Source organism: Erpetoichthys calabaricus, chromosome 4, assembly GCF_900747795.2.
Source record: "Erpetoichthys calabaricus chromosome 4, fErpCal1.3, whole genome shotgun sequence".
Lineage (NCBI taxonomy): Eukaryota > Metazoa > Chordata > Cladistia > Polypteriformes > Polypteridae > Erpetoichthys > Erpetoichthys calabaricus.
In genome coordinates, this window is record NC_041397.2 from 225824156 (window position 1) to 225847749 (window position 23594).

The following is a 23594-nucleotide window of genomic DNA, read 5'->3' on the forward strand; positions in this document are numbered from 1 at the left end:
GGGGACTTGGGTTCGCTTTCCAGGTCCTCCCTGCATGGAGTTTGCATGTTCTCCCTGTGTCTGTGTGGGTTTCCTCCGGGTGCTTTGGTTTCCTCCCGCAGTCCAAAGACATGCAGGTTAGGTGGATTGGCGATTCTAAATTGGCCCGTGTTTGTGTTTGTCCTGCGGTGGGTTGGCACCCTGCCCGGGATTGGTTCCTGCCTTGTACCCTGTGTTGGCTGGGATTGGCTCCAGCAGACCCCCGTGACCCTGTGTTTGGATTCAGCGGGTTGGAAAATGGATGGATGGATAATGGCCAATGTCTCTCTAGAGGACATTGATCCAGAGGTCTTGTGATTGGCATTTGCCTTGAATGTTCTTAGTTTTTTTAATAAAACCTCTCACTGTTGACTGATGGACTTAAGAATATTTAGAAATGGCCCCATACCCCTCCTGAATGATGAGCAACAGCAATTGCTTCTGGGAGATTATACTCTTTCCCATAGTGTTACCACAAACATGGCCGCTTAAGACCAAACAACCTCTGGTTCTGCTGTTATATGGAGTTCATAGCAGTTCCTGGTCATCAAATATTCAAATTGTGTCAGGCGGCCACTGCCATTACCCGGCCGGGACGACATGCTGAGACTTGGAGTTTGGTACAGCCCTGTTGGATTTCGTGAGGGCCACCAGTGGGAGCTTCACAACCCTATACTGGGCTTCCACCATACCTGGGAGTGATTTCAGTTAACAATGATGAGCCACTTGGAGCACTCCCAAGAGCGGAATAAAAGGAGCCACCTCACTCCATTTGAGGAGCCAGAGTTGGGAGGAAATGGATGAATCTTGCCAGGAGAGGAGAGGAGGAGAGGAGAGGAGAGGAGAGGAGAGAGGAAAGAGGAGGAGGTGGAGGTGGAACAGTCCTCACAGGTGGCACAGTGGTAGTGCTGCTGCTTTGCAGTAAGGAGACTGTGGAAGATTGTGGGTTTGCTTCCCAGTTCCTCCCTGTGTGGATAGCGCTTTGAGTACTGAGAAAAGCGCTATATAAATGTAATGAATTATTATTATTATTAAGGAAGAGAGAAGGAAGAAAGGAGAGAAAGGGTGATATCTTGTATTGTGCTTGGGAACTATGACACTGTGGGGAACGAAACAAAAGATAGATAGATAGATAGATAGATAGATAGATAGATAGATAGATAGATAGATAGATAGATAGATAGATAGATAGATAGATAGATAGATAGATACTTTATTAATCCCAATGGGAAATTCAAAAGAGTCCCCCACAGGAATAAATGTGTCTTGTGTGCTGAACTTGGCTTCTCTGTCTCTTGTGTCTGGGGTTTGGGGAGCTGTACAGCCCCTGGTGTCCACAAAGTGTACTTGTTTAGCGGCACTTAGCTCTTATTACTTTAATTGAAATTGAAGCAGGAGGTGTGTACTTAGTAGGGTTGTAGATGGCTCCTGTTTGTTGTGTTGGTTTTTGTGGCATACTGTAGATGAAAATAAATTAAAATCTGTAATATATTGTTTGTCATCTAAAGTTACATCTATTTAATTAAAGGACTTAGTGAAGAGTTAGTTATGTCCTGATTATGTAAAACCATAGACTTGGAACAGGGTACTATAATGTTTACTATATTATATAGTAAGAATATTTATTGACTAAAAACAATATTATTGCTAGACTGGGCATTTGGAGGCATTTGGGAAATGATGATAAGTGTTCTGTTTGCACTGATGTTTTATTTCTATGAATTTCACGGAATCAAATTTCATGCAACTGTCATGGTTAGGGTAATAAACTAAAGTCAAGAAATGCAAGGCAGTTGCATGCTTTCTTGATGGATTTTCAAGCTTTCTGTAATTTTAATTGATCTTTTTGTATCCTTTTATGTAGACGCCGACCCTCCAGCAAGCCCTTCAGAGAACACTACACTACTATAAGCAGCATGTCATTCGGTAAGCCAAAGCCATTTTTAATGAGAAGAATCTGCCTGCAAGTATTTTTTAACCTCAGAAATGTCTTAACTGCTGCTTTACATTGCCTGACTTAAACCACTTTAAAAATTTGACAGTCTAGATTGAAGAGTACATTTACACTGTCGCACTATATAAAAAGATCTAATGGGGAAAACTCTTGGGTATGTTGCTACAATTAAGCTTTATAATACATAATAGGCACCACCAAAACTATTTATTTTGAACTTTTTTCTTCTTAAAGAGATCTATCAAAATAATTATTGTTTTTATATAATGCACTTGATACTGAACATTATCACTAATTAGTCTATAAAGCATCCTTAATAGTGGGCAGTATCATGACGCTCACAATGAAAGATCTAGCCTTCTGGTTTTGAATCCCTCACTTGGCCATTGTCTGTGTGGATTCTGCACAGCCTCCATCTGTCCACATATGTTTTCCTGTGGGTTTTCCTTTCCCATTCCCAAAGATGTATGTCTGGTTACCTGGATATTCCAAATTTGTTCTGTGTTGGTATATGCATGAATGGGCCTAGTGAAGAATGGATGGCCTGTCCACAGCTATTTTCTGCCCTACACTCAATGCTCTGGTCCTTATGATCACATGTGATCCTGAACTAGATTTGAGAATGGTATATTCTGTTCTTATTGAAGACGTACACATAAAGACTACATAGTAATGTGATAAAAGAACAAAAAAAAGGAGGAAGCAAGTATTAAGCTGACCAGGATTTAAGAATCTGATTTCAAGTTTTGATTGACATATTTTTTGTTATGAATCAGTCTTAAAATTACAAGATACTATCGCATCTGTCTTTAACTGTCAGAGAGATTGATAACTGCTTGTAAATCAGACACATTATGCTTTTTACACTGCTGCAGTTTATCCCCTCTCTCCCTCGCTCTCATTATCAAGTTAGTATGTGCATTTACTGTAGGTGTTGTTCAGAGGACTGTGCTCTGTAAGTTATGATGGTAATTACATTTTCCATAACAGATACAATGAAGATGAAAAGGAACTGGAGAGAATTTCCAGCAGATGCCAATACTTGGAGCGCTCAACTAATGAGGACGTGGCAGATGATATCTCAGGAATTCTACAATGCACCGCTACATTACTTGGTAGGAGACATTAGTGTGTTTTCTTAAGTTAAACAACAATTCCAGCTTCAAATTTAAAGCAAAGATTAAGGAAAAGCCAGGTCTATGAGAAGATTTGCTTGTTCACAGTTACTACCCAGTATGAAGTATTTTAAGCTTGCGCCAAAATTCCACATGCTGGATTTGAATATTAAATTTATTTTGTTGCAAACTTTTAAAAAATGAGAAATAAATATCTTTGTAATTAGAAAGAAGCACAACATCTAGTCATAGAAACTGTAGTGCATACAGAGTGAAGATTTCCTTTTGAAACTGTTTGCTGTGCTATACCCAGGGTTCATTTCCCTGTCTTGTATTTATTTTCCATGTTATTGTTACTAATGAATTCTTGTTTTTTAGTTTTTGATGTAATTTTTGTTAGGTTTGCTTATTATTTATTATTTGTGCACTATATCTTTAAACATTTCACTGTTTCTTGTATTTTGTGAATGAAGCCCGAGGAGAAAGGGCAACTCTGACATCACTGCTGCTTTATATTGAGGGTCCCAGCAGTGGAACAGTGCTTAATGTATCAAACTATATTGGAGTTTACTGTATCATTTTACTATTAGTATTGCTTATTATTTGGCTGACACCTTTATTCAGGACATCTTACAACATTTGAGAGATACAATTGGTTACATTTCCTTTTGTTCTTCCAGTTGGAGCACAGCCAGGTGAAGTGACTTGCTCATGGCCACACATTGTCCGTAGTAGGATTTGAATACACAGCCTCAGGGTTTGAAATTCAAAGCCTTAACTCCTACACCACACTGGCTTCCTTTGATTTCTGCTTTCTTGATATTTTTGCTTCTGTTTTTTAAATTGTCATTTCTGAATTACATATTGGGACTTGTTCACCTTGGATTGACTTTGTAGGCTAATTCTATTTGCCATCATTTTTGCCTTTTCTAGTTAATGTACTTTTTCACTTTTATTTAAGTAAATTCTTGAATTTTAAAGATTATTTTGTTGGACTTGGCTTATAGAAGAACTGCCAAAACCTCTGGCACAATCTTGCGAGGTATTTTTGTACATTTTGATCTTTTAAAACCAAGTCCCGTTTTTGGGGCCTGTGTAGACAAAAGCATGATGTGATGGTTGAGGTGCTATCTGGGGCGATGACATATCTGGACAGGCTTGAGAAGATCCTGGCTTGCTTTTTGGGACTCTTAAGAGACCTTACACCATCTTTTGCCACGTTTGTAACTCCAACTCATAACACTGATCAATTTAGCTTACAACCCCAATTCCAATGAAGTTGGGACGTTGTGTAAAATGTAAATAAAAACAGAATACAATGATTTGCAAATCCTTTTCAATCTATATTCAATTGAATACACTACAAAGACAAGATATCGAATGTTCAAACTGATAAACTTTATTGATGTGTTGCAAATCTTCACTTATTTTGAATTTGATGCCTGCAACACGTTCCAAAAAAGCTGGGACAGGGGCATGTTTACCACTGTGTTATGTGAATTTCCCCTTGGGATTAATAAAGTATCTATCTATCTATCTATCTATCTATCTATCTATCTATCTATCTATCTATCTATCTATCTATCTATCTATCTATCTATCTATCTATCTATCTATCTATCTATCTATCTATCTATCTATCTATCTATCTATCTATCTATCTATCTATCTATCTGTCACCTTTCCTTTTACCAACACTCAATAAGCATTTGGGAACTGAGGACACTAATTGTTGAAGCTGTGTAGGTGGAATTCTTTCCTATTCTTGCTTGATGTACAACTTCAGTTGCTCAACAGTCCGGGGTCTCCGTTGTCGTATTTTGCGGTTCATAATGCGCCACACATTTTCAATGGGAGACAGGTCTGGACTGCAGGCAGGCCAGTCTAGTATTCACACTCTTTTACTACGAAGCCACGCTGTTGTAACACATGCAGAATGTGGCTTCGCATTGTCCTGCTGAAATAAGCAGGGACGTCCCTGAAAAAGACATCGCTTGGATGGCAGCATATGTTGCTCCAAAACCTGTATGTACCTTTCAGCATTAATGGTGCCTTCACAGATGTGCAAGTTACCCATGCCATGGGCACTAACACACCCCCTATACCATCACAGATGCTGTCTTTTGAACTTTGCACTGATAACAATCCGGATGGTCCTTTTCCTCTTTGGTCTGGAGGACACGACATCTAGTATTTCCAAGAACAATTTGAAATGTGGACTCGTCAGACCACAGCACACTTTTCCACTTTGTGTCAGTCCATCTCAGATGAGCTCGGGCCCAGAGAAGCCGGCGGCGTTTCTGGGTGTTGTTGATATATGGCTTTAGCTTTGCATGGTAGAGTTTTAACTTGCACTTGTAGATGTAGTGACGAACTGTGTTAACTGACAATGGTTTTCTGAAGTATTCCTGAGCCCACGTGGTAATATCCTTTACAGAATGATGTCGGTTTTAATGCAGTGCCGCCTGAGGGATCGAAGGTCACAGGCATCCAGTGTTGGTGTTCGGCCTTGCCGCTTACGTGCAGAGATTTCTCCAGATTCTCTGAATCTTTTGATGATATTATGGACAGCAGATGATGAAATCCCTAGATTCCTTACAATTGTATGTTGAGAAACGTTGTTCTTAAACTGCTGGACTATTTGCCCACGCAGGTGTTCACAAAGTGGTGAACCTCGCCCCATCCTTGCTTGTGAACGACTGAGCCTTTTGGGGAAGCTCCTTTTATACCCAATCATGACAAACACCTGTTTCCAATTAATCTGTTCACCTGTGTGGAATGTTCAAAACAGGTGTTTTTTGAACATTCCTCAACTTTCCCAGTCTTTTGCTGCCCCTGTCCCAGCTTTTTTGGAACGTGTTGCAGGCATCAAATTCAAAATGAGTGAAGATTTCCAAAACAATAATAAAGTTTATCAGTTTGAACATTCGATATCTTGTCTTTGTAGTGTATTTAATTGAATATAGGTTGAAAAGAATTTGCAAATCATTGTATTCTGTTTTTATTTACATTTTACACAATGTCCCAACTTCATTGGAATTGGGATTGTAGATCCTATCGAAGTGAAAAATGCTGGGTGAGATACTGACTCTGAATGTCATATAAAAAACATAAAGCTGGCTATGATCAGAGTTAAATTAAACATTTAGAATGTGTCAAGGATGGCAGGAAGTCCAATTTCAGTAAAACACCTCAAAATTTTACATTCTGACTTCCTTGCAATGTGTTTCTTTGGTCATTTATATTTAATTAAACAAAGAAACTTTGTTGCAGACCATGGGCCTTATGCTTATCAGGGTCAAAGTTCAGAACTAACAATGGAAGTGCACAGTATGACCTGTATGACACATTTGAACATTTATACACATGGTATAAATACTTGTTTTCTGTTATTTTGTGTAGAATAAATCAATGACAATTGCAAGCTAAAATGCTGTGCACTAATTACAAATACTGTATATCAAACAATTCACATGTTGGTATTCAGTACTGCTGTTACCACAGGCGATTGACGACCAAGTAGAGGTGCAAAATGATATGATTAGACGAATCAGCAACCAATATGTTTCTTACAGACTGAGATTTGTGTTTGCATATTTGACATCAAATTGAGTTTGTTTAGGTTAAGCATGAAGGGTTTCCTTGTCTTTTCATGGACAGGACATCTAGATGCAGAAGTGGTTTATAGACTTACAGAATGCATCATTACTATTTGCTCATGGTATATTGTCTTCTTGATTTGATCTGAAAATAATCACTCATGCAAACTGGCACAGTTCACCGCTAAAAATGCCAATGCTGTTGTAAAAATCAGCACCTTCAGATCTGTGCTTGTGGTCCTCTATTGGAAATCTCTGGAGATCTCTGCAATGTATAAATATTTAAGTATTGCATTTTCTTTCCAAAGAGTGATGGGAAAGCTGATCGTGAGAAATTATGTGAAACATATATGTATCATCTGTTTAGTGTTTTTTTCAACATTAATACAATTTCAGGTCTACTACATTTATTTTATGTTAATACATTGACTCTATATTATTTCAGTGCTATTACTTGTTTTTATAGCTGATTGACAAGAAAACTAGTGAAATTTCTTATGTTTAAATACGGTATTTTTTGGATGATCGTCCAAACCAGGTAAACCTTGAATCCAAAATGATTGAATTGTCCACTCTTACGCATGGTCTTCGGTAGTGTTGGTGAATGCCGGCTTCCAGAGTAAGTTGTTATTCATATTTTCTGGGCTCACACTCTGTGAACTTGAAGTAGAATGGCTGTTTCCCTGGGCTTCTGGCAAGGATACCTCTAGATGCCTCCCTTGTGGATTTTATCAGGTATTGATCACAGGGAAGAGACTTAGGGACAGGTGCATGACATTCTGGAGGGATTATATTTATCATATGATTTGGGAATAACTGGGAATTTTCCCAAAGGAACACAAGATTGTTGTTAGGAAATTAGAATTAATTGCAGTGAGGCCAGCTTGGTCTATTACCACCACAACTTTCCACAGAAAAACAGATTAAAACATTAAATAGGATGTCCGTGAATGAAAGAAGATATAAGAATCACAAAGGATATCTCCAGAACTTATGTTTGGATTATATTGTTTTGGGCTCTTGCCATTCTGAATGGTGCTGTGTGGATCTTCCCATTGTGGTTTTTGTGCATTTATAGCAAGTCAATGGTAAAAATTACTTAGACATTCAGAGTGAACATATGGTTGAATTTCTTTCTTGTTGATGGAGAAGGAGTTGGACAGGATTACAATTTTCCTCTCCAAAGAGAGCTGTCACCCCATGATTTGTTGAAATCTCAGTCACATAATCACATATTCATAGAAAGCAGTGTGGTTTAATGATGAAGATTTTAGACTTTAAAGCACATGTTAGAGGATTCAGTCCTTACCTCCACCTTACTGTGTGATCCTGAGCAGGTCACCTGTCAATTCTTCATTTTCAAAAAGTAAATGAAAATGACTGTAATACATTCTGACCTTGGAAGTTAAGCAGGAATCTACATGACCTTCAAAAAACTGTAATAATAACTTATAACAATAGATCCATTAGTGAGTTTTGACAAGAAGGCATGAGGTGGATAGCCTTCTCATGGAAGAATCTTAGTGCATTCAACCCCCATGGTAGGCCCATCACCCTATTAATGATCTTATTTTGAAATTTCCACATTTGTGTCCTCTTCTGTACATTGTTTCTCTGTCTTTGTCTTGTGCTAAAATTGTTGCTCTTTATCAAAATAGTTTAATGTGATGTTTAAAATGAAACTAGATTTGTCATTTTAAAAATTTCAAAGTGATGCATTGTGAGGTGCTGCTGTCTCACAGCTTCAGGGTCCTTTGTTCAAATCCTGGCCCTAGCCCTGTCTATTTAGAATTTTTAAATTCCCTTGTCCTTCTGGGTTTTTCTCACATCCCAAAGTCATACAGGCTATGTTAACTGGCCCACTATGAGTGAGTGTGAGTGGGCCCCGTGATGCCTGGCATCCATTCCAGAGTTGGTTCAAGCCTTGTGCCCAATGCTGCTACAACCCTGATCTAGATAAATTGGGTACAAAGATGGATGAATATAACCTTTGAAAAGAATCACAGCTCAGTGATATTTTGAACTGAAATAAATCAGTGCCTGATTGTTGTGAACAGCCACATACAATATAGCATAAAGGGAGCAGGACTGAAAAATACCTCAAGAGCCAAGACTTCCACTGATTTACCTAGGAAAATACTTCACTCCAGGCAATCAGACCCCAAACTCAAGGGGCAGGCTTTAAGGCCTGTCCAGACCAAAAATGAGGCAATGGTTTGAAAAAACTGAAAATACTTCAAAAAATGTTCCGAATACTCATACACAGAAATGCTCTTCAATGGAGAGGATAACTGTAAACATTCTTGTTTGAATAAAATAATGTTCTTTAAATTCAAAGAATTTATTAAATAAACAAAGAAGAATAAACAAAGAAAGAGAAAAATGAGACAAAAAAGGCAAAATGGGTACCCCTGAAAAGGCAACCAATGGCTAACAAATCCAAATTGCTATCATAAGACAAAATCCAGACACCAAATACAGTATTATGAAAAGGGTTATTTGGCTATTGTTGCTCCTTTTCTGGGGCAAATTGTTATAGTCAAACACATATGTCTGTCTTTCATATTGGAATTAAGTTTCGATGCCTAGCTTAGATTTTGGAATTTTATTTTAAACTGTTTCTTCAGCTGTTTTGGTTATCACAGGTGCCAGTCTCTAGGGACAACTTGTGGTTGCAGAGGTGGTATTATGAAAGTTATGACCCTAAAACTAATTCATGCCAGAGTAAAATGTTGCCTGATATGGTTCTGTGCTACCCAAGATCACAGATAACCTCTTATTTGTGCTATAATACTTATTCATTTTGAGTACTTTTGGTTATGACTCTGTTCTTGAACATTTTAATGTTGATTTTTGCCTAAAATCTTGGTTTTGTGACTTGTGCTAACAATCTCCCAGTTGTTGACTTTTTTGATATGCTAACTGAAAGCTGAACCCCAGAAAGAAAAGATCAATAAACCAGAAAAATCCAAAGAGAACACTATTTGCAAGACTGATCCTCAATGACGCACTGCTGGAAACATCTCCTCTGCCTGAGGCAGAAGGAGGCTCCACAGAAGTGATGTCAGGATGTTATCACCTCTTGGGAGTTTACCCAAAAAAATACCAAGAATCCAGCTTACATGCAGTAATACATGAGACATGTACAATGCAAAGAATTATTTATTATTATTTACAAGACTTCAGTAATATTTACACAAAACAATAATCAAATGAAAACTACTACTTCAAAAACATCAGAAAAGACAAAAATGGAAAATAAAACATAAGCCAAAGAACAAATCCTGGCTGAAATATAATAATAGAAAAGAGATTTGTTCTGTAACTTTTATCTCTAAATTCTGTAGGTCTGTACTTAAAGACCCATTCCTATTTGAATGGGTGTCACCTTACTAATGTTCTTCACCCTTTTCCTGTTTTGCTATGGCACAGTGATCTCCAACACAGTAATAGTTCATTTCTATGCTAAAGTGTGCCTTTTAAAGTTTCTTTCCCACTGTCATGAGTCTATTTTTATTTTCTCAATCAGACATGCACCTGCTGTTCGTGTCTTTCAGCTTCACATCAAGTCTGTGGAGTTAATGGCAGCATGATGATAATGAACCATGAAAGGTGTCTAATTAAGCAGAAGTTAGGTGTGCAGAAACAGAGCTGATGATTTCATTAAAGCCACCTGGGCTGCACCAAGAGAGGATGACAATCCACAGCGGTGCTCTGGAGGGCCTGCCATACTATTATGTCAAAATGACAACCCATTTTAGTTGCAATGCCTTATGCTCCAATCCACCTGAATGTGTTCATATGCTTAGGGAGAGCATGTCCACTTGTATTCAACTGTTGAAAATCAGACTGAACTGCAGTATGAATGCTGAATTGATATGGATTTTAACTATGCTGTACTGTAGGTGGAAAACTTTTACTATATCATACTTCGGCTTAGTAGTAAAAATTAAGGTTGGACCAGTGGTTAAGAAGAAATGTACCATATTTATAATAACCAAATACGAAACAAATGCAGTATTTTACATAATGTCTTGAGAAAATATTTCCACATGAAATGGTTAAAGGTAATTATATAAAATAGCAATTTAGCAGTTTTCAGCATTATTTTGGAATAAATCACAAGCAATTCAGAGTCCCAATAGATTCAATATTTTTATTTTGCAACTTTGCATTTCTTCCTGATGACCTCAATCACTTCTTCACATGGTTTGACAAGGACAGCAACCAACCTATCACCAAACTAACCCAGCAAGAGGCCCCATTATGCACTGTGGCGCTGAATGCATATGAGGTGAGACAGGCTCTAAGCCACATTAACCCTACTAAGGCAGCTGGCCCTGATGGGGTTCCTGGATGGGTCTTGAAGCATTGTGCGGAACAGCTAACAGCAGGGTTCACCAGCCTTTTTAATATCACTTTAGAACAGGCCACTGTCCTCACTTGTCTCAAGTCTGCTACAATTGTCAATATTCCAAAACAGGCAGTGTTGAGGTCCCTGAGTGATTATCACCTGGAGGCCCTGTCCCCTATGCTTAAGAAATGCTTTGAACAACTTATCCTCAGACACATTAACAGCAACATCCTCACCTCGCTGGACCAATACCAGATCACTTATAGGGCAAACAAGTAAATTGAGGAGATTGTTTTACTTGCTCTTCACTCTGCCCTATCACACCTGGAGCAGAGGGACAGCTATGTATGGATACTGTTCATCGACTACAGGTCTGCCTTCATCACCATCACCCCCAACAAACTGGCTATCACACTAAACAACCTGGGTCTCAACTCACACCTGTGTAACTGGATTTTAGATTTTCTCACTGATAGACCACAGACTGTGCGCATGGGTAAGAACTTCTCTTCATCAGTAACACTGAACACTGGGATAACGCAGGGCTGTGTACTGAGCCCTCTCCTTTACTCATAAACGACTGCAAACCTACCTATGATACTAACATCATAATAAAATTTTTAGACGACACCACAGTGATAGGCCTGATCTCCACTAATGATGAAGCAGCCATTAGAGAAGAGGTCAAGAATCTGGAGAGTTGGAGTCAGAACAACAACCTTGCAGTCAATTCCAAGAAAACAAAGAAACTGATTCTGGACTTCAGGAGACTGAAATACAGTGGTCACCATCCCATAAGCATTAACGGCATTAAGTTTCAGATTCTTGGGAGTTCACATCAGCCAGGACCTGTCATGGACAGTGACCAAGAAAGGTCTTCAGAGGCTTCACTTTCTGAGGAGCCTAAACAAAGCACAACCCCCACAACAGATGCTGGTTAACCTCTGCAGGTGCACCATAGAGTCTGTCATCATGTTATGTATTACAGTGTGTTACTCTGTCTGCACCTGTAAGAACAGGAAGACCCTCCAGCGTATCATTAAAACAGCTCAGATAATTACTGCCACTCAGCTACCATCACTGGATGGTATGTTCACTACCCACTGCAGCAGAAAAGCAAAGACATTTGTAAACATCCAACCCCCCCAACCATAGCATTTTTACTCCTCTGCCCTCTGGCAGGTGCTTCAGAACCCTGCATCTCCATACTTCCAGGCTGAAGAACAGCTTTTACCCCAAAGCAATCAGCCTATTAAATGCACAGTGGTCACTGCCCCTTCCTATAACAGAAACCACCACTGATTGAACTGAACATCTGCATTAACCACACATAGTCACATACTTATACATGACCCATGTGGAACTCATGACTATTACATTGACTTTAATCTTCACTGTGACTTCATTTATTATTTATCTATTTTTGCTTACATGTTTACCTTTACTTTTACTCTGTGGTATTTGGAACTGTTAATAGCAACTGTGGTTCTCATAGTTTAATGTTCACTTAGTTTATTACCTACTCTTATATACTTTTATCTAAAGCATTTATAGGCTTGCTCCAAATGATATTTCATTGTATTGTAGAGTTACAATAAAGACAATATGCATACTTTTTGTATCTGCTAGAAAAATATGAATACCTGGAGAAAAACCCAGTTCAAATATGGGGACAATGTGCAAATTCCATGCAGATGTCAACGTGGCTGGAAAAGGATGAAGGTTTGGATCAGAATTAAAAACAAGACTGCATACACTTTACAGAAAGCAATATATGGTGGATGGTTGAAAATCTGTAGAACAGAGTATTTTTTAAACTCTCACTTATGTCATTTACAAGACAGTCAAGACTGATATCAGCCTTACATCAGTACACTTCAAGAAAACACCAGTCTCAAAAGAGAGATCATTTCCAGTATTTCTCTTTGGAATGGTGCTAAGGGAGCACATTTGCGTATGCAGCTGTCTTATAAGCTATGGTTATGTGTATTTTCTCTTGGTGCTTCAGTTTTCTCACACGTCCTAAACTTGTGTGAGCTAGTCATATTGATTCTTGATGGTAAACTGGACAGTATGTGTGTATGCAGAACACCAACAAATCATTCAAGGTGGGCAACCTTGCTTTGTGAAATAAATGCGCTCACAAAATAAATGAATGGATTTTCCTTTGGGAGTTTTGATTTTGTATAGCTTTCTGTGCTGTTGTGTGCTCTCTGTCTAGCAGTAAACAGTTTTTTCTTGGTTAGAGGAGGAGCAGATGTGGCTTACCAATGGGTTGACACTGAGCTAATGCATTTAATTTACAGTTTCTGTTTGTTTGTCGTTATTATGTGTCTCTGTAAGTTTCTTGCTTAATTATAAAGTTGCTGGGTGGCACTTTGACATAGTAGTCTTACAATCTTTTGACATTCAAAGAACTTTTAGATATGGTGTGGTGCAGTCATCTAAATACATTATTGGGTATGAACTCTCTAACTTCCAAGACATCTGTACCAAGCAATGTTGAACCAGGGCAAACAAAATTATCAAAGATACCAGCCATCGCAATAACAGCCTTTTCGCTGTCAGGGAATCAGGGAAACGCTACTGCTGCCTAAACATCAGTTCACAGACATTGAGGAAGAGCTTCTTCCCATAGTCCATCTGCCCCCTAAATGAAGACAGTGTCTACAGCTATATGATGCCCTATATGTTATTTTCTTACAATATTAATTTGTTACATATTTTTAAAGCATTAATATATTGCATACCATTGCTATCATTTAAAATAATGATCCATCCATCCATTATCCAACCCGCTATATCCTAACTACAGGGTCACGGGGGCCTGCTGGAGCCAATCCCAGCCAACATAGGGCGCAAGGCAGGAAACAAACCCTGGGCAGGGCGCCAGCCCACCGCAGGGCTAAAATAATGATTTTTATTGAAATTTAGAAACTTGTTTATTATTCATTGTCCTTTTAGATACTATTTAATGCACAGCCTCAGAGTTTAGCAACTAAGCATTTTACTACATATTGTACTATGTACATAATTGTATGTGATAAATAAAATTTGATTTGTTTTGTGAAACCCTTTCTTTTGTTGTCAACAAGGATCAGGCAATTTACACATCACACACAATAAGGAATGGTAGCAATGACTGACCGAAACAGAGAAACTGCTTCTTTCAGAAATACACGACACCTGAGAAATGTAAACAAAACTGTGTTATTGTGGGGAGGGTGTTTTTGGACATGTCTCCTTAAAACAGAAATCTCCTTGTAGCAAATGCACACATCCTGTTCCTCTAAGCCCACATCTATATATTACATATCCTGACACTGTCTGCCTATTCTTATCTTTACTAAACTTCAGGAATATAAAGTTAATAGTTGCAATGTACTTGCATCCAGTACTATGGTGCACTACTTCATGAATTCACCCATCTATGACTGTCACTGTAATTTTTCTGTTGGGAGTGTTTCCTCTTCCTCACTCCTGATTGTTCTAGCTGAGAAAAATAACTCATTTCCATAAACCTTCAGCAGCAAAATAAGGAAAATGCGCAAGCAGGAAAAGAAATGTTTTAATCTTTAAGAATTTTTAGTGCTATTAACAAACGTAAAATAGAATTTGGCAATCCACACCATACAATCTGGATCATTCTGTAGTTCTGAAAGCAGAAGATCAGCAACATATTCAATATGTTTGACGATTAAAGGTGACACTTATGTTATTGTTACTTGAAGGTTTGTCAAAAACGTAAAGCATTCTTGGTGACCTCAAGGCTAACTTATTACTTGCCTAATACTTTGGGGTGTGATTTTTCCAATTACAGAGAAGTTTTTTGGTTTATACTTATTGATAACCAAATTCAACAGTTAAATACCCAGTAATATTAGACTTATGATTATGTCTGTGCTGAGAGATTGTTGTGACTCGAAAAGAGATAATAAACGTTTTAAGAAAGAGATTGGAAGATGAGATGTAATCAAGAAGATGAGATATAATCAAGAAACTGAGCTGAGGTTTTAGTCAAAATCTCTACCTGATCAGATGTCAAGTTCAAAGTATGAGCCAAAAATAAAAGATTGTTAAAACTAAAAGCAAAACCCGAAAACCAGAAAAAAATTAGGCAAAAAGAGATCTGCACACCAACATTGTTAATATTGTAATCTGGATACTAAAGGGATGTGTGTGCTGACTTTTAACTAGTTGCTCTGGTGATGTCACACATCTTCTGGTGATGTCACACATGGTGCACTCCTGATACCTTTTTGGAAAACATGAAGTAATTGCAGTACACAAAAATTGCTTTCCAGGAGAATGGAAAAAATGATAACTTTTCCCAAAAGACTTCTATGGACAGATTAATATGAAAATGAATTCTCTACATAGAAAACCCATGAAATGGGTGTGCAAAGGTCAAAAAAGGGGCTTTCAACTTCTACAAAAATCTAAATCAATTTCCAGATCATAACAGAGATGGAGTCTCAAACGTGGCACAATGTCATCATGTACGCCAATCCAGCTAGTCTACCAACTGCTACATCCTGGCTTCAGCCTACATGGCTCCAAAATGGTGATCAAACTTTAATAGTTAATTTTGTTTCTGTTTTTGTGGATTGTTTTTTACTAATTTTTGGGTGGTGAATCCAGAAAGGACCCCAGTTTTTTGCTATCACATCCTGTTTTTATGATACAGGGTACCCTCCATTTTTGTCAAAAAACATACACATTTTACATGCAATGAAAAAATAATGAAATAATAACTTGAATGTACTGTTTATTTAAATTTCTTTTGTTCATACAAAGGATTTATTGTAACTCTATACATTTTTTTACAGTAAAACATTTGAAAATTAATCAGGTAGCGGTTAAGATAAAAATTTATGCTTATAGCTTTTCCTGGAGTGTTCACTGTTAGGACAATCCCACCGGATGCTCCAACAATAGTCAGCCATCATACAGTATGTACATCCCATCTTCCCTGATACCATCCTTCCATGACCTTCAAATCTTGGTGGAATCGTTCACCTTGCTCATCACTGATTGCACCAAGGTTTTCCGGGAAGTTAGAAAGATGACTATGCAGAAAATGCACCTTGATGCTCATATTGCAACCAAGCACTGTGTAATTATTTGCTCGTGTGTTTCCAAGAAAGTCCTTGACAATGGCTTTGAATGATAACCAAGCATTCTTTTCGACTTCTGACATTGTCCAGATGAAATGTTCATCTTTGATGAGCTGCCGAATATGTGGACCATCAAACACACCGGCCTTTAGTTTTTCAAATGACAGGCTGGGAAATGCCAAAATGAGGTACTTGAAACAGTCTCCTTCAGTTGGCAAAGCTTTAACGAACTGCTTCATCAGACCCAGTTTCATGTGCAGAGGCAGGAATATAATATTCTTTCTATCAACAAGTGGCTCATGTAGAATGTTTGGATCACCTGGGCAGATCTTGGAGGCCTATTCCTTTCCACCCAATGCCTCTCACGAGCTCTGCTGTCCCACATGTACAGATAACAGGGATACTTGGTGTGTCTGTGTTGCTGACCAAGAAGGAAGCATACCATTTTAAGGTCAACACAGATGACCCAATTGTGTTGGTGATATTGCAACAACTCAATGACTCTCTTTATGTCTGCATATTCTTCACAAAGAGAAACTGAATGGTCAATTGGGACTGACCCAAATATATTGCCATTGTGAAGGAGGACACACTTTAAGCTCCGCTTTGAGCTATCGATGAATAGTCGCCATTCAGTTGAGTTATAGATTGGAATTCCCAATTCCTCCATTAAACCAGGTATGTTATGGCAATACACAAAGCCACTGTCAGTTCTAAAGTACTGCAGAAATGCAGTTTCTCTGGTTCAAAAGTACGATACCTTCGTTCCTTTTACAAGTAAGTTTTTCTCACGCGGTCTTGATGCTAGGAGTTCTGAAGCCTTCTTCGATAGTCCCAAATCACGTGCCATATCACTCAACTCATGCTGATCAAATCTCTTACGAACAGAGTCCTCTTCAATTTCAAACTCTTCAGCATTGTTGCCACCTAGTTCAAGTTCAAGTTCAAGTTCAAGTAGGCTTTATTGTCACTTCAACCATATACAGTTAGTACACAGTGAAACGAAACAACGTTCCTCCAGGACCAAGGTGCTACATGCAACATAAATTACAACATAAATTAACAGAAAAACTAAACTAGCTAACTAAGAAATGTGCAAACAAAAGCAACAAAGTGACAGTGTGACAAAAACACAAACGTAACATAATAATAAGGTGTTGTGGTGATGAGTTGAGGTAGTGGAGAAACAGTAAACATTCCTTAGTGTAGCAGCAAAAATTAGGAAGTAAAGAAGTTAGTGCAAAAAGTTGTCCAGTAATGGATATTGTGCAAAAAAAGCATTGACAGGTTGGTGTATACGATAGTTTGGTAGTGTAGGTCAGTGTGTTTGCGCTTGTGTTGATTAGTCAGTCCAATCTCAATGTTTTGAGGTAGTTGAGTTAAGCTAAGTGATAATGTTTGTGTGTGTGTGTGTGTGCATGCGTGTGTGTGTGTTTATCAGTCCAGTCCCTTTTTGTTGAGGAGACGGATGGCTTGTGGAAAAAAGCTGTTGCACAGTCTGGATGTGTGTGCCCGAATGCTTCGGTACCTTTTTCCAGATGGCAGGAGGGTAAAGTGTGTGTGAGAGGGATGTGTCCGATCAGCCACAATGCTGGTGGCTTTGCGGATGCAGCGTGTGGTGTAGATGTCTTCAATAGAGGGGAGAGAGACCCCGATGATCTTCTCTGCTGTCCTCACTATCCGCTGTAGGGTCTTACGGTCCGATATGGCACAATTCCCAAACCAGACAGTGATGCAGCCGCTCAGGATGCTCTCGATAGTTCCTCTATAGAAGGTGGTCAGGATCGGTGGTGGGAGCTGGGCCTTTCTCAGTCTTCTCAGAAAGAAGAGACGCTGTTGGGCTTTCTTGTGTAGGGAGCTGGTGTTGAGGGACCAGCTGAGGTCCTTCTCCAGGTGGACGCCCAGGAATTTGGTGCTGTCGACGATCTCCACAGAGGAGCCGTTGATGCTCAGCGGAGAATGGTCGCCTCGTGTCCTCCTAAAGTCAACAATCATCTCCTTTGTCTTGTCAACATTCAGAGAGAGGTTGTTGTCTTTACACCAGTCCGTTAGCCCCTGCACTTCCTCTCTGTACGCTGACTCGTCGTTCTTGCTAATGAGACCCACCACGGTCGTGTCATCAGCGAACTTAATGATGTGATTTGAACTGTGTGTTGCTACACAGTCGTGAGTCAGCAGTGTGAACAGCAGGGGACTGAGCACACAGCCTTGTGGGGCACCTGTGCTCAGTGTGGTGGTGCTGGAGGTGCAGTTCCCGATCCGTACTGACTGAGGCCTTCCGGTCAGAAAGTCCAGGATCCAGTTGCAGAGGGAGGTGTTCAGGCCCAACAGGCTCAGCTTCCCGATCAGTTGTTGGGGGATGATCGTGTTGAATGCTGAGCTGAAATCTATGTACAGCATTCGAACGTATGTGTCCTTCTTGTCCAAGTGTGTGAGGGCAAGATGGAGTGCAGTGGAGATGGCGTCGTCCGTTGAGCGGTTAGGACGGTACGCAAATTGCAGTGGGTCCAGTGAGGGGGGCAGCAGGGTCTTGATGTGTCTCATGACGAGCCGCTCGAAGCACTTCATGATGGTGGGTGTAAGTGCAACAGGACGGTAGTCATTGAGACAGGACACAGAAGACTTCTTGGGCACGGGTACGATGGTGGTGGCCTTGAAGCACGTGGGAACGACGGCGCTGCTCAGAGAGATGTTGAAGATGTCGGTAAGAACATCTGCCAGCTGTTCTGCACATTCTCTGAGCACTCTGCCTGGGATGTTGTCTGGTCCAGCAGCTTTACGTGGGTTGACTCTGCGTAGAGTTTTCCTCACATCCGCTGTAGTGAGACACAGCACCTGGTCGTTCAGAGGAGGGGTGGTCTTCCTCGCCGCCACATCGTTCTGTCTGTCGAACCGAGCGTAGAAGTTGTTCAGCGCATCTGGGAGGGAGCCGTCACCGTCACAGGCAGGTGATGTCGTCCTGTAGTGTGTGATGGCTTGTAAACCCTGCCACATGCGCCGTGTGTCGCCGCTGTCTATGAAGTGATTGTGGATTCTCTGGGCGTGTGCGCGCTTCGCCTCTCTGATGGCCTGAGAGAGTTTGGCCCTTGCTCTTCTAAGGGCCACTTTGTCTCCCGCTTTGAAGGCAGAGTCTCGGGTCCTCAGAAGTGCACGCACTTCCGCAGTAATCCACGGTTTCTGGTTGGGTCGTGAGATGATGTTCTTGGAGACAGTGACGTCATCGGTGCACTTACTGATGTAGCTGGTCACTGATGAAGTGTACTCCTCCAAGTCAGTGAAGTCGCCGTAAGTTGCAGCCTCCCTAAACATGTTCCAGTCAGTGCTCTCGAAACAGTCCTGAAGAGCAGAGATGGCTCCTGCTGGCCAGGTTTTCACCTGCTTCAGAACCGGTTTTGAACGCCTGACAAGTGGTCTGTATGCCGGAATTAGCATAACAGAGATGTGGTCTGAGTAGCCGAGGTGGGGGCGGGGCTCAGCCCGATATGCGCCGGGGATGTTTGTGTAAACAAGATCCAGCGTGTTTTCCCCTCTCGTTGCAAAGTCCACATATTGATGGAATCTAGGAAGCACTGACTTGAGATTTGCATGGTTGAAATCTCCAGCAACAATAAACAGTCCATCCGGGTGTGTATTTTGCAGTTCACTGATCTTTGTATACAGTTCCCATAGCGCTTCCTTAGCATTAGCGCCAGGTGGAATGTACACTCCGATAATGAAAATGGTGGTGAATTCCCGTGGTAAATAAAAAGGTCTGCATCTAACAGTCACAAACTCCACCAGCGATGAGCAATAACTAGAAACTAGCACAGAGTTCTTGCACCATTTCGCGTTGATGTAAACACACAAGCCGCCACCGCGAGTCTTACCGCACAGAGCTGCATTTCTGTCGGCGCGAAACGAGGCTAGCCCATCTAGCTGAATAGCGGCGTCCGGTACTCTGTCGCTGAGCCATGTCTCCGTGAAAACAAAGACACAGCAGTCTCTAACCTCACGCTGTGTAGCCTGCTGGAGTCGGATGTAGTCCAGTTTATTGTCCAGGGAGCAGACGTTGGATAGGAGGATGGACGGGAGAGCCGGCCGGCTAGGGTTTGTTTTTAGCCTAGCACAGACTCCCGCCCGCTTTCCGCGCTTCCGCTTCCTCGCGCACCGCTTCCTTCTCCGGCCGCCGGCATCAGGCAACGCCGAGGCTTCGAGGCCTGGTTCGCGCAGCAAGCCGAGGTCGCGTAGCGTTTCCCGCAGCTCATCATGGATGTCGTTAACCGGTTTGTTTAGGTAGAAGAGTGTCTGGCGGTTGTATGTACGGACACCAGTCGCGACGATATCCATACATAGAGTAAAATAAACACGTTACACATAAAACGTAAACAACGTAGCACCGTTTTGGCTCCGGAGCGGCCGCTGCGTGCTACTGCCGCGCCGCCATCCCCATTTAAAAAAAAAAAAAAAAAAAAAAAAAAAAAATAATCATAATCATAATCATGTTCTTCAAGAGAGGGTAGTGTAACGAAAACCGGCACTGGGATTTCATCTGAATGAGCCACTGGGCATATAGTCGATGGTAGACTAGGATACTCTATGTTACATGTATTTTTCTTGTTATAACCTGAAGTTTTCACTATACAATAGTAACAGTCACTGAAATGATCTCCTGGCTCTCGCCAAACCATAGGTATACCAAATTGCATCTTATCACGTGTTCCCTTTCTCCACATCCGTAAACCCTCAACACACTGTTTGCACACCTTATGAGGGGCCCAAGACTTATCTTGATCACCAAGTTTAACTTTGAAATATGCCAATTAGGTTTGCTCTACAAATGTGCTGATGTTCGCCCTTTGACTGGGAATGGTGAAACTGCCACAGATATAACAAAATGAATCAGGGTTGTTTAGGCACTTACAACGAGAAACAGCAGAGCCAGACATGATCTGAAAGAAAGGAAATACGTGTGTAAGTAGAAAAATAGATTTTGGTTATTCACTACATAGAGCAGCACATAACCTCTGACCACACTGTCTTGCGTGTAAATGAATAGCCTACACAAATCCACGCTACAATAATCGCACTAATATAAGCGGTAGAGAAAAAACCTGACATGATAGAAGAAAACTAACTGCACTTTCAGAATCAGTATACCTATTTTAGTGTAAATAAGCTTAAAAATTGAAGTCAACAAAAAATTTGTTCAAAATTGTTCCCCAGTGTTATAGAATTATGAACTTATTTGCTGTGGGTTATCTTGTATCCTTTATTTAAAATGATTCTTTGTTTGGAGATATCTCTCAAGCCAGTTTCTCTCCCTTGAGGAGCTTATTTTGGGGTATTTAAAGTATTGTTAACATTTAGAATAACAATACTTCTTTACATTTATATAGCGCTTTTCTCAGTACTTAAATTGCTGCCACGCAGGGAGGACCTGGGACATGAACCCATGATTTAATTAGTATAAGGCAGCATTGCTACCACTGCAGCCTTTTCTCCAATTAGGTCCTGTGCAGGCCAAAATCTGCCTGGGCAGATTGGGGTCTGGCTGCCTGAGGTGACGCTTATCTTTAGTAAGGAACCTGAGGGTGCTGACTTGGTTTGTGAATATCTTGAATGCCTTTCACCCCTTTTGCTAATAAATAATAATAAAAAAGGTTGGATTTCTTGTCTGAATATCTATATTTGCTTGTGAAAGCTCACAGCGGGTTTAGTTTAATTTAAGTTTACCTTTATTGTCCACAAGTGGAAATTTGTTTTGATCCAGTCAGCAACATACAAATGCACATTTATACATACAGTACATACATACATACGAGGAGCATTCAATAATTTATCTACCTCAGTAGGAAAGAGCTTTGAAAAATGTTTGTTTTATTTTTCAATATAGTCCCCTGATAGCTCCATACACTTTATCCACTTTTCTTACAATGACTTTAATCCCTTTGAAAAAAAAATCTTCTGTATGACCTTCAAACCAGGACGTCACAGCTGCCTTGACGTCTTCATCACTTGAACACCGCTGTCCACTGAAAGATTTCTTCAAAACTCAGAACAGGAAATAATCTGAGGGAGCACAGTGAGGATTGTAGGGTGGATGGTTCAGCTGGTGGAACCCACATTCTCGGATGGCAGCCTGTGATTGTCGTGAAGAACCTTACTTGATTTGCACGAGGACTCTCCTGACATCCTGTCTCTTGGAATGTTAGACTCGCACTGTGCCACAGCTGTGCATGAGTAACCTTGAGATGTGTCACACCAACACCTAGACTTGTTTCAACGTGCTTCCTACTTTCTTTCATACTCAGGTAGATAAACTATTGAACATCCCTCATATATACTATACATAAAATAAAAACTGACAATGTATTTATATACATAAAAACTGAATTCTAAATTAGTTACTAATGTTAATAAAATTGAATTTGGCTTATTTAAAACTTTTATTACAGTTGGTATAAAACTATTTCTACTTCTGTTTGTTTTAAAGTTTGGAAGAAGATAAGATCTGTGAACAGCTATTGAAGCAGCGTGTCTGGTCCTTTATAATCTTATCCACTTTTCTTTTTGCTCTTTTGGCATACATGTCATGAATCTCTAGTTGTGATGGTCCACAGAGAGCAGACCCCAATTAGATTATTTTCCTAAATTTATTTTTGCAAGTTGCTCTGGGCCAGGTCTCTCTCCTCCAGTTTTTTGATAATAAGAATTATTCTATTTTTGCTCTACAAGCAGGATTTTTTTTTAATCTGATGGCACACTGTCATGAGTCGTTGGAAAGCTTTTTAGTCCAATCTCCTGGGAACTTCGTCCACAAAAATTATCCTAACTTTAAAACTGAACTCTCCTTTTCAATGATTTCTGCATCTTATCACTTGATGTGTGATTTCTATGATTTGTTTGAGTTAGCAGCACTAAGAAAGCTGAACTGAATTTCAAAGACATTTCATGAACAAAGCATTCACAGCAGGGTGGTTCATGCTGGAGGAAGTCAATAGCAATGGGAGAAGTATAACTTCTTATCTAAGACTTGCAGTATGGAGTTTGATAATAATGAGAAATGAAAGAATCAGGGGCACTACCAAATGAAGTTGAAAGAATATCTCAGTTTAAAGAGTTTTCTGCTTTTTGTACTAAAAAGTGTAATTCACAAGACAAAAAATCCAAGCTTACCTGTCCCTTTTTCACCCACTCACTCATTTTAATCCACATTTAAACCAGTGCAGATGTTGTACGGTGCTGGTCATCACATGTTTGATAAGCTGAAAAATTATAACCATGGAAAAACTGAAATGTTATCATGTACACAATCCCATTCCTCATGTTTGCATGTAAAGAGCAGCAAGGAGAAAAACAGTTCCATTGTAAATTGCCAAAATCCATTTATTTCTCTTTAACATTCCCATTCAAGACAGCACAAAATTCTGATTGGAGCCTTCACTTTTTCTGGCATGA

General features: G+C 40.0%; 1 protein-coding gene across 1 annotated transcript in view; it reads left to right on the forward strand.

Moving 5' to 3' along the window:
- The window catches only part of gucy1a2 (guanylate cyclase 1, soluble, alpha 2), a 325259-nt gene that overhangs the window by 53914 nt on the left and 247751 nt on the right, over nucleotides 1-23594 (forward strand). The window contains exons 2-3 of the mRNA XM_028800400.2: nucleotides 1883-1944; nucleotides 2963-3087. Coding sequence (XP_028656233.1) covers nucleotides 1883-1944; nucleotides 2963-3087 — 187 coding nt within the window. The remainder of the gene's footprint in view (nucleotides 1-1882; nucleotides 1945-2962; nucleotides 3088-23594) is intronic.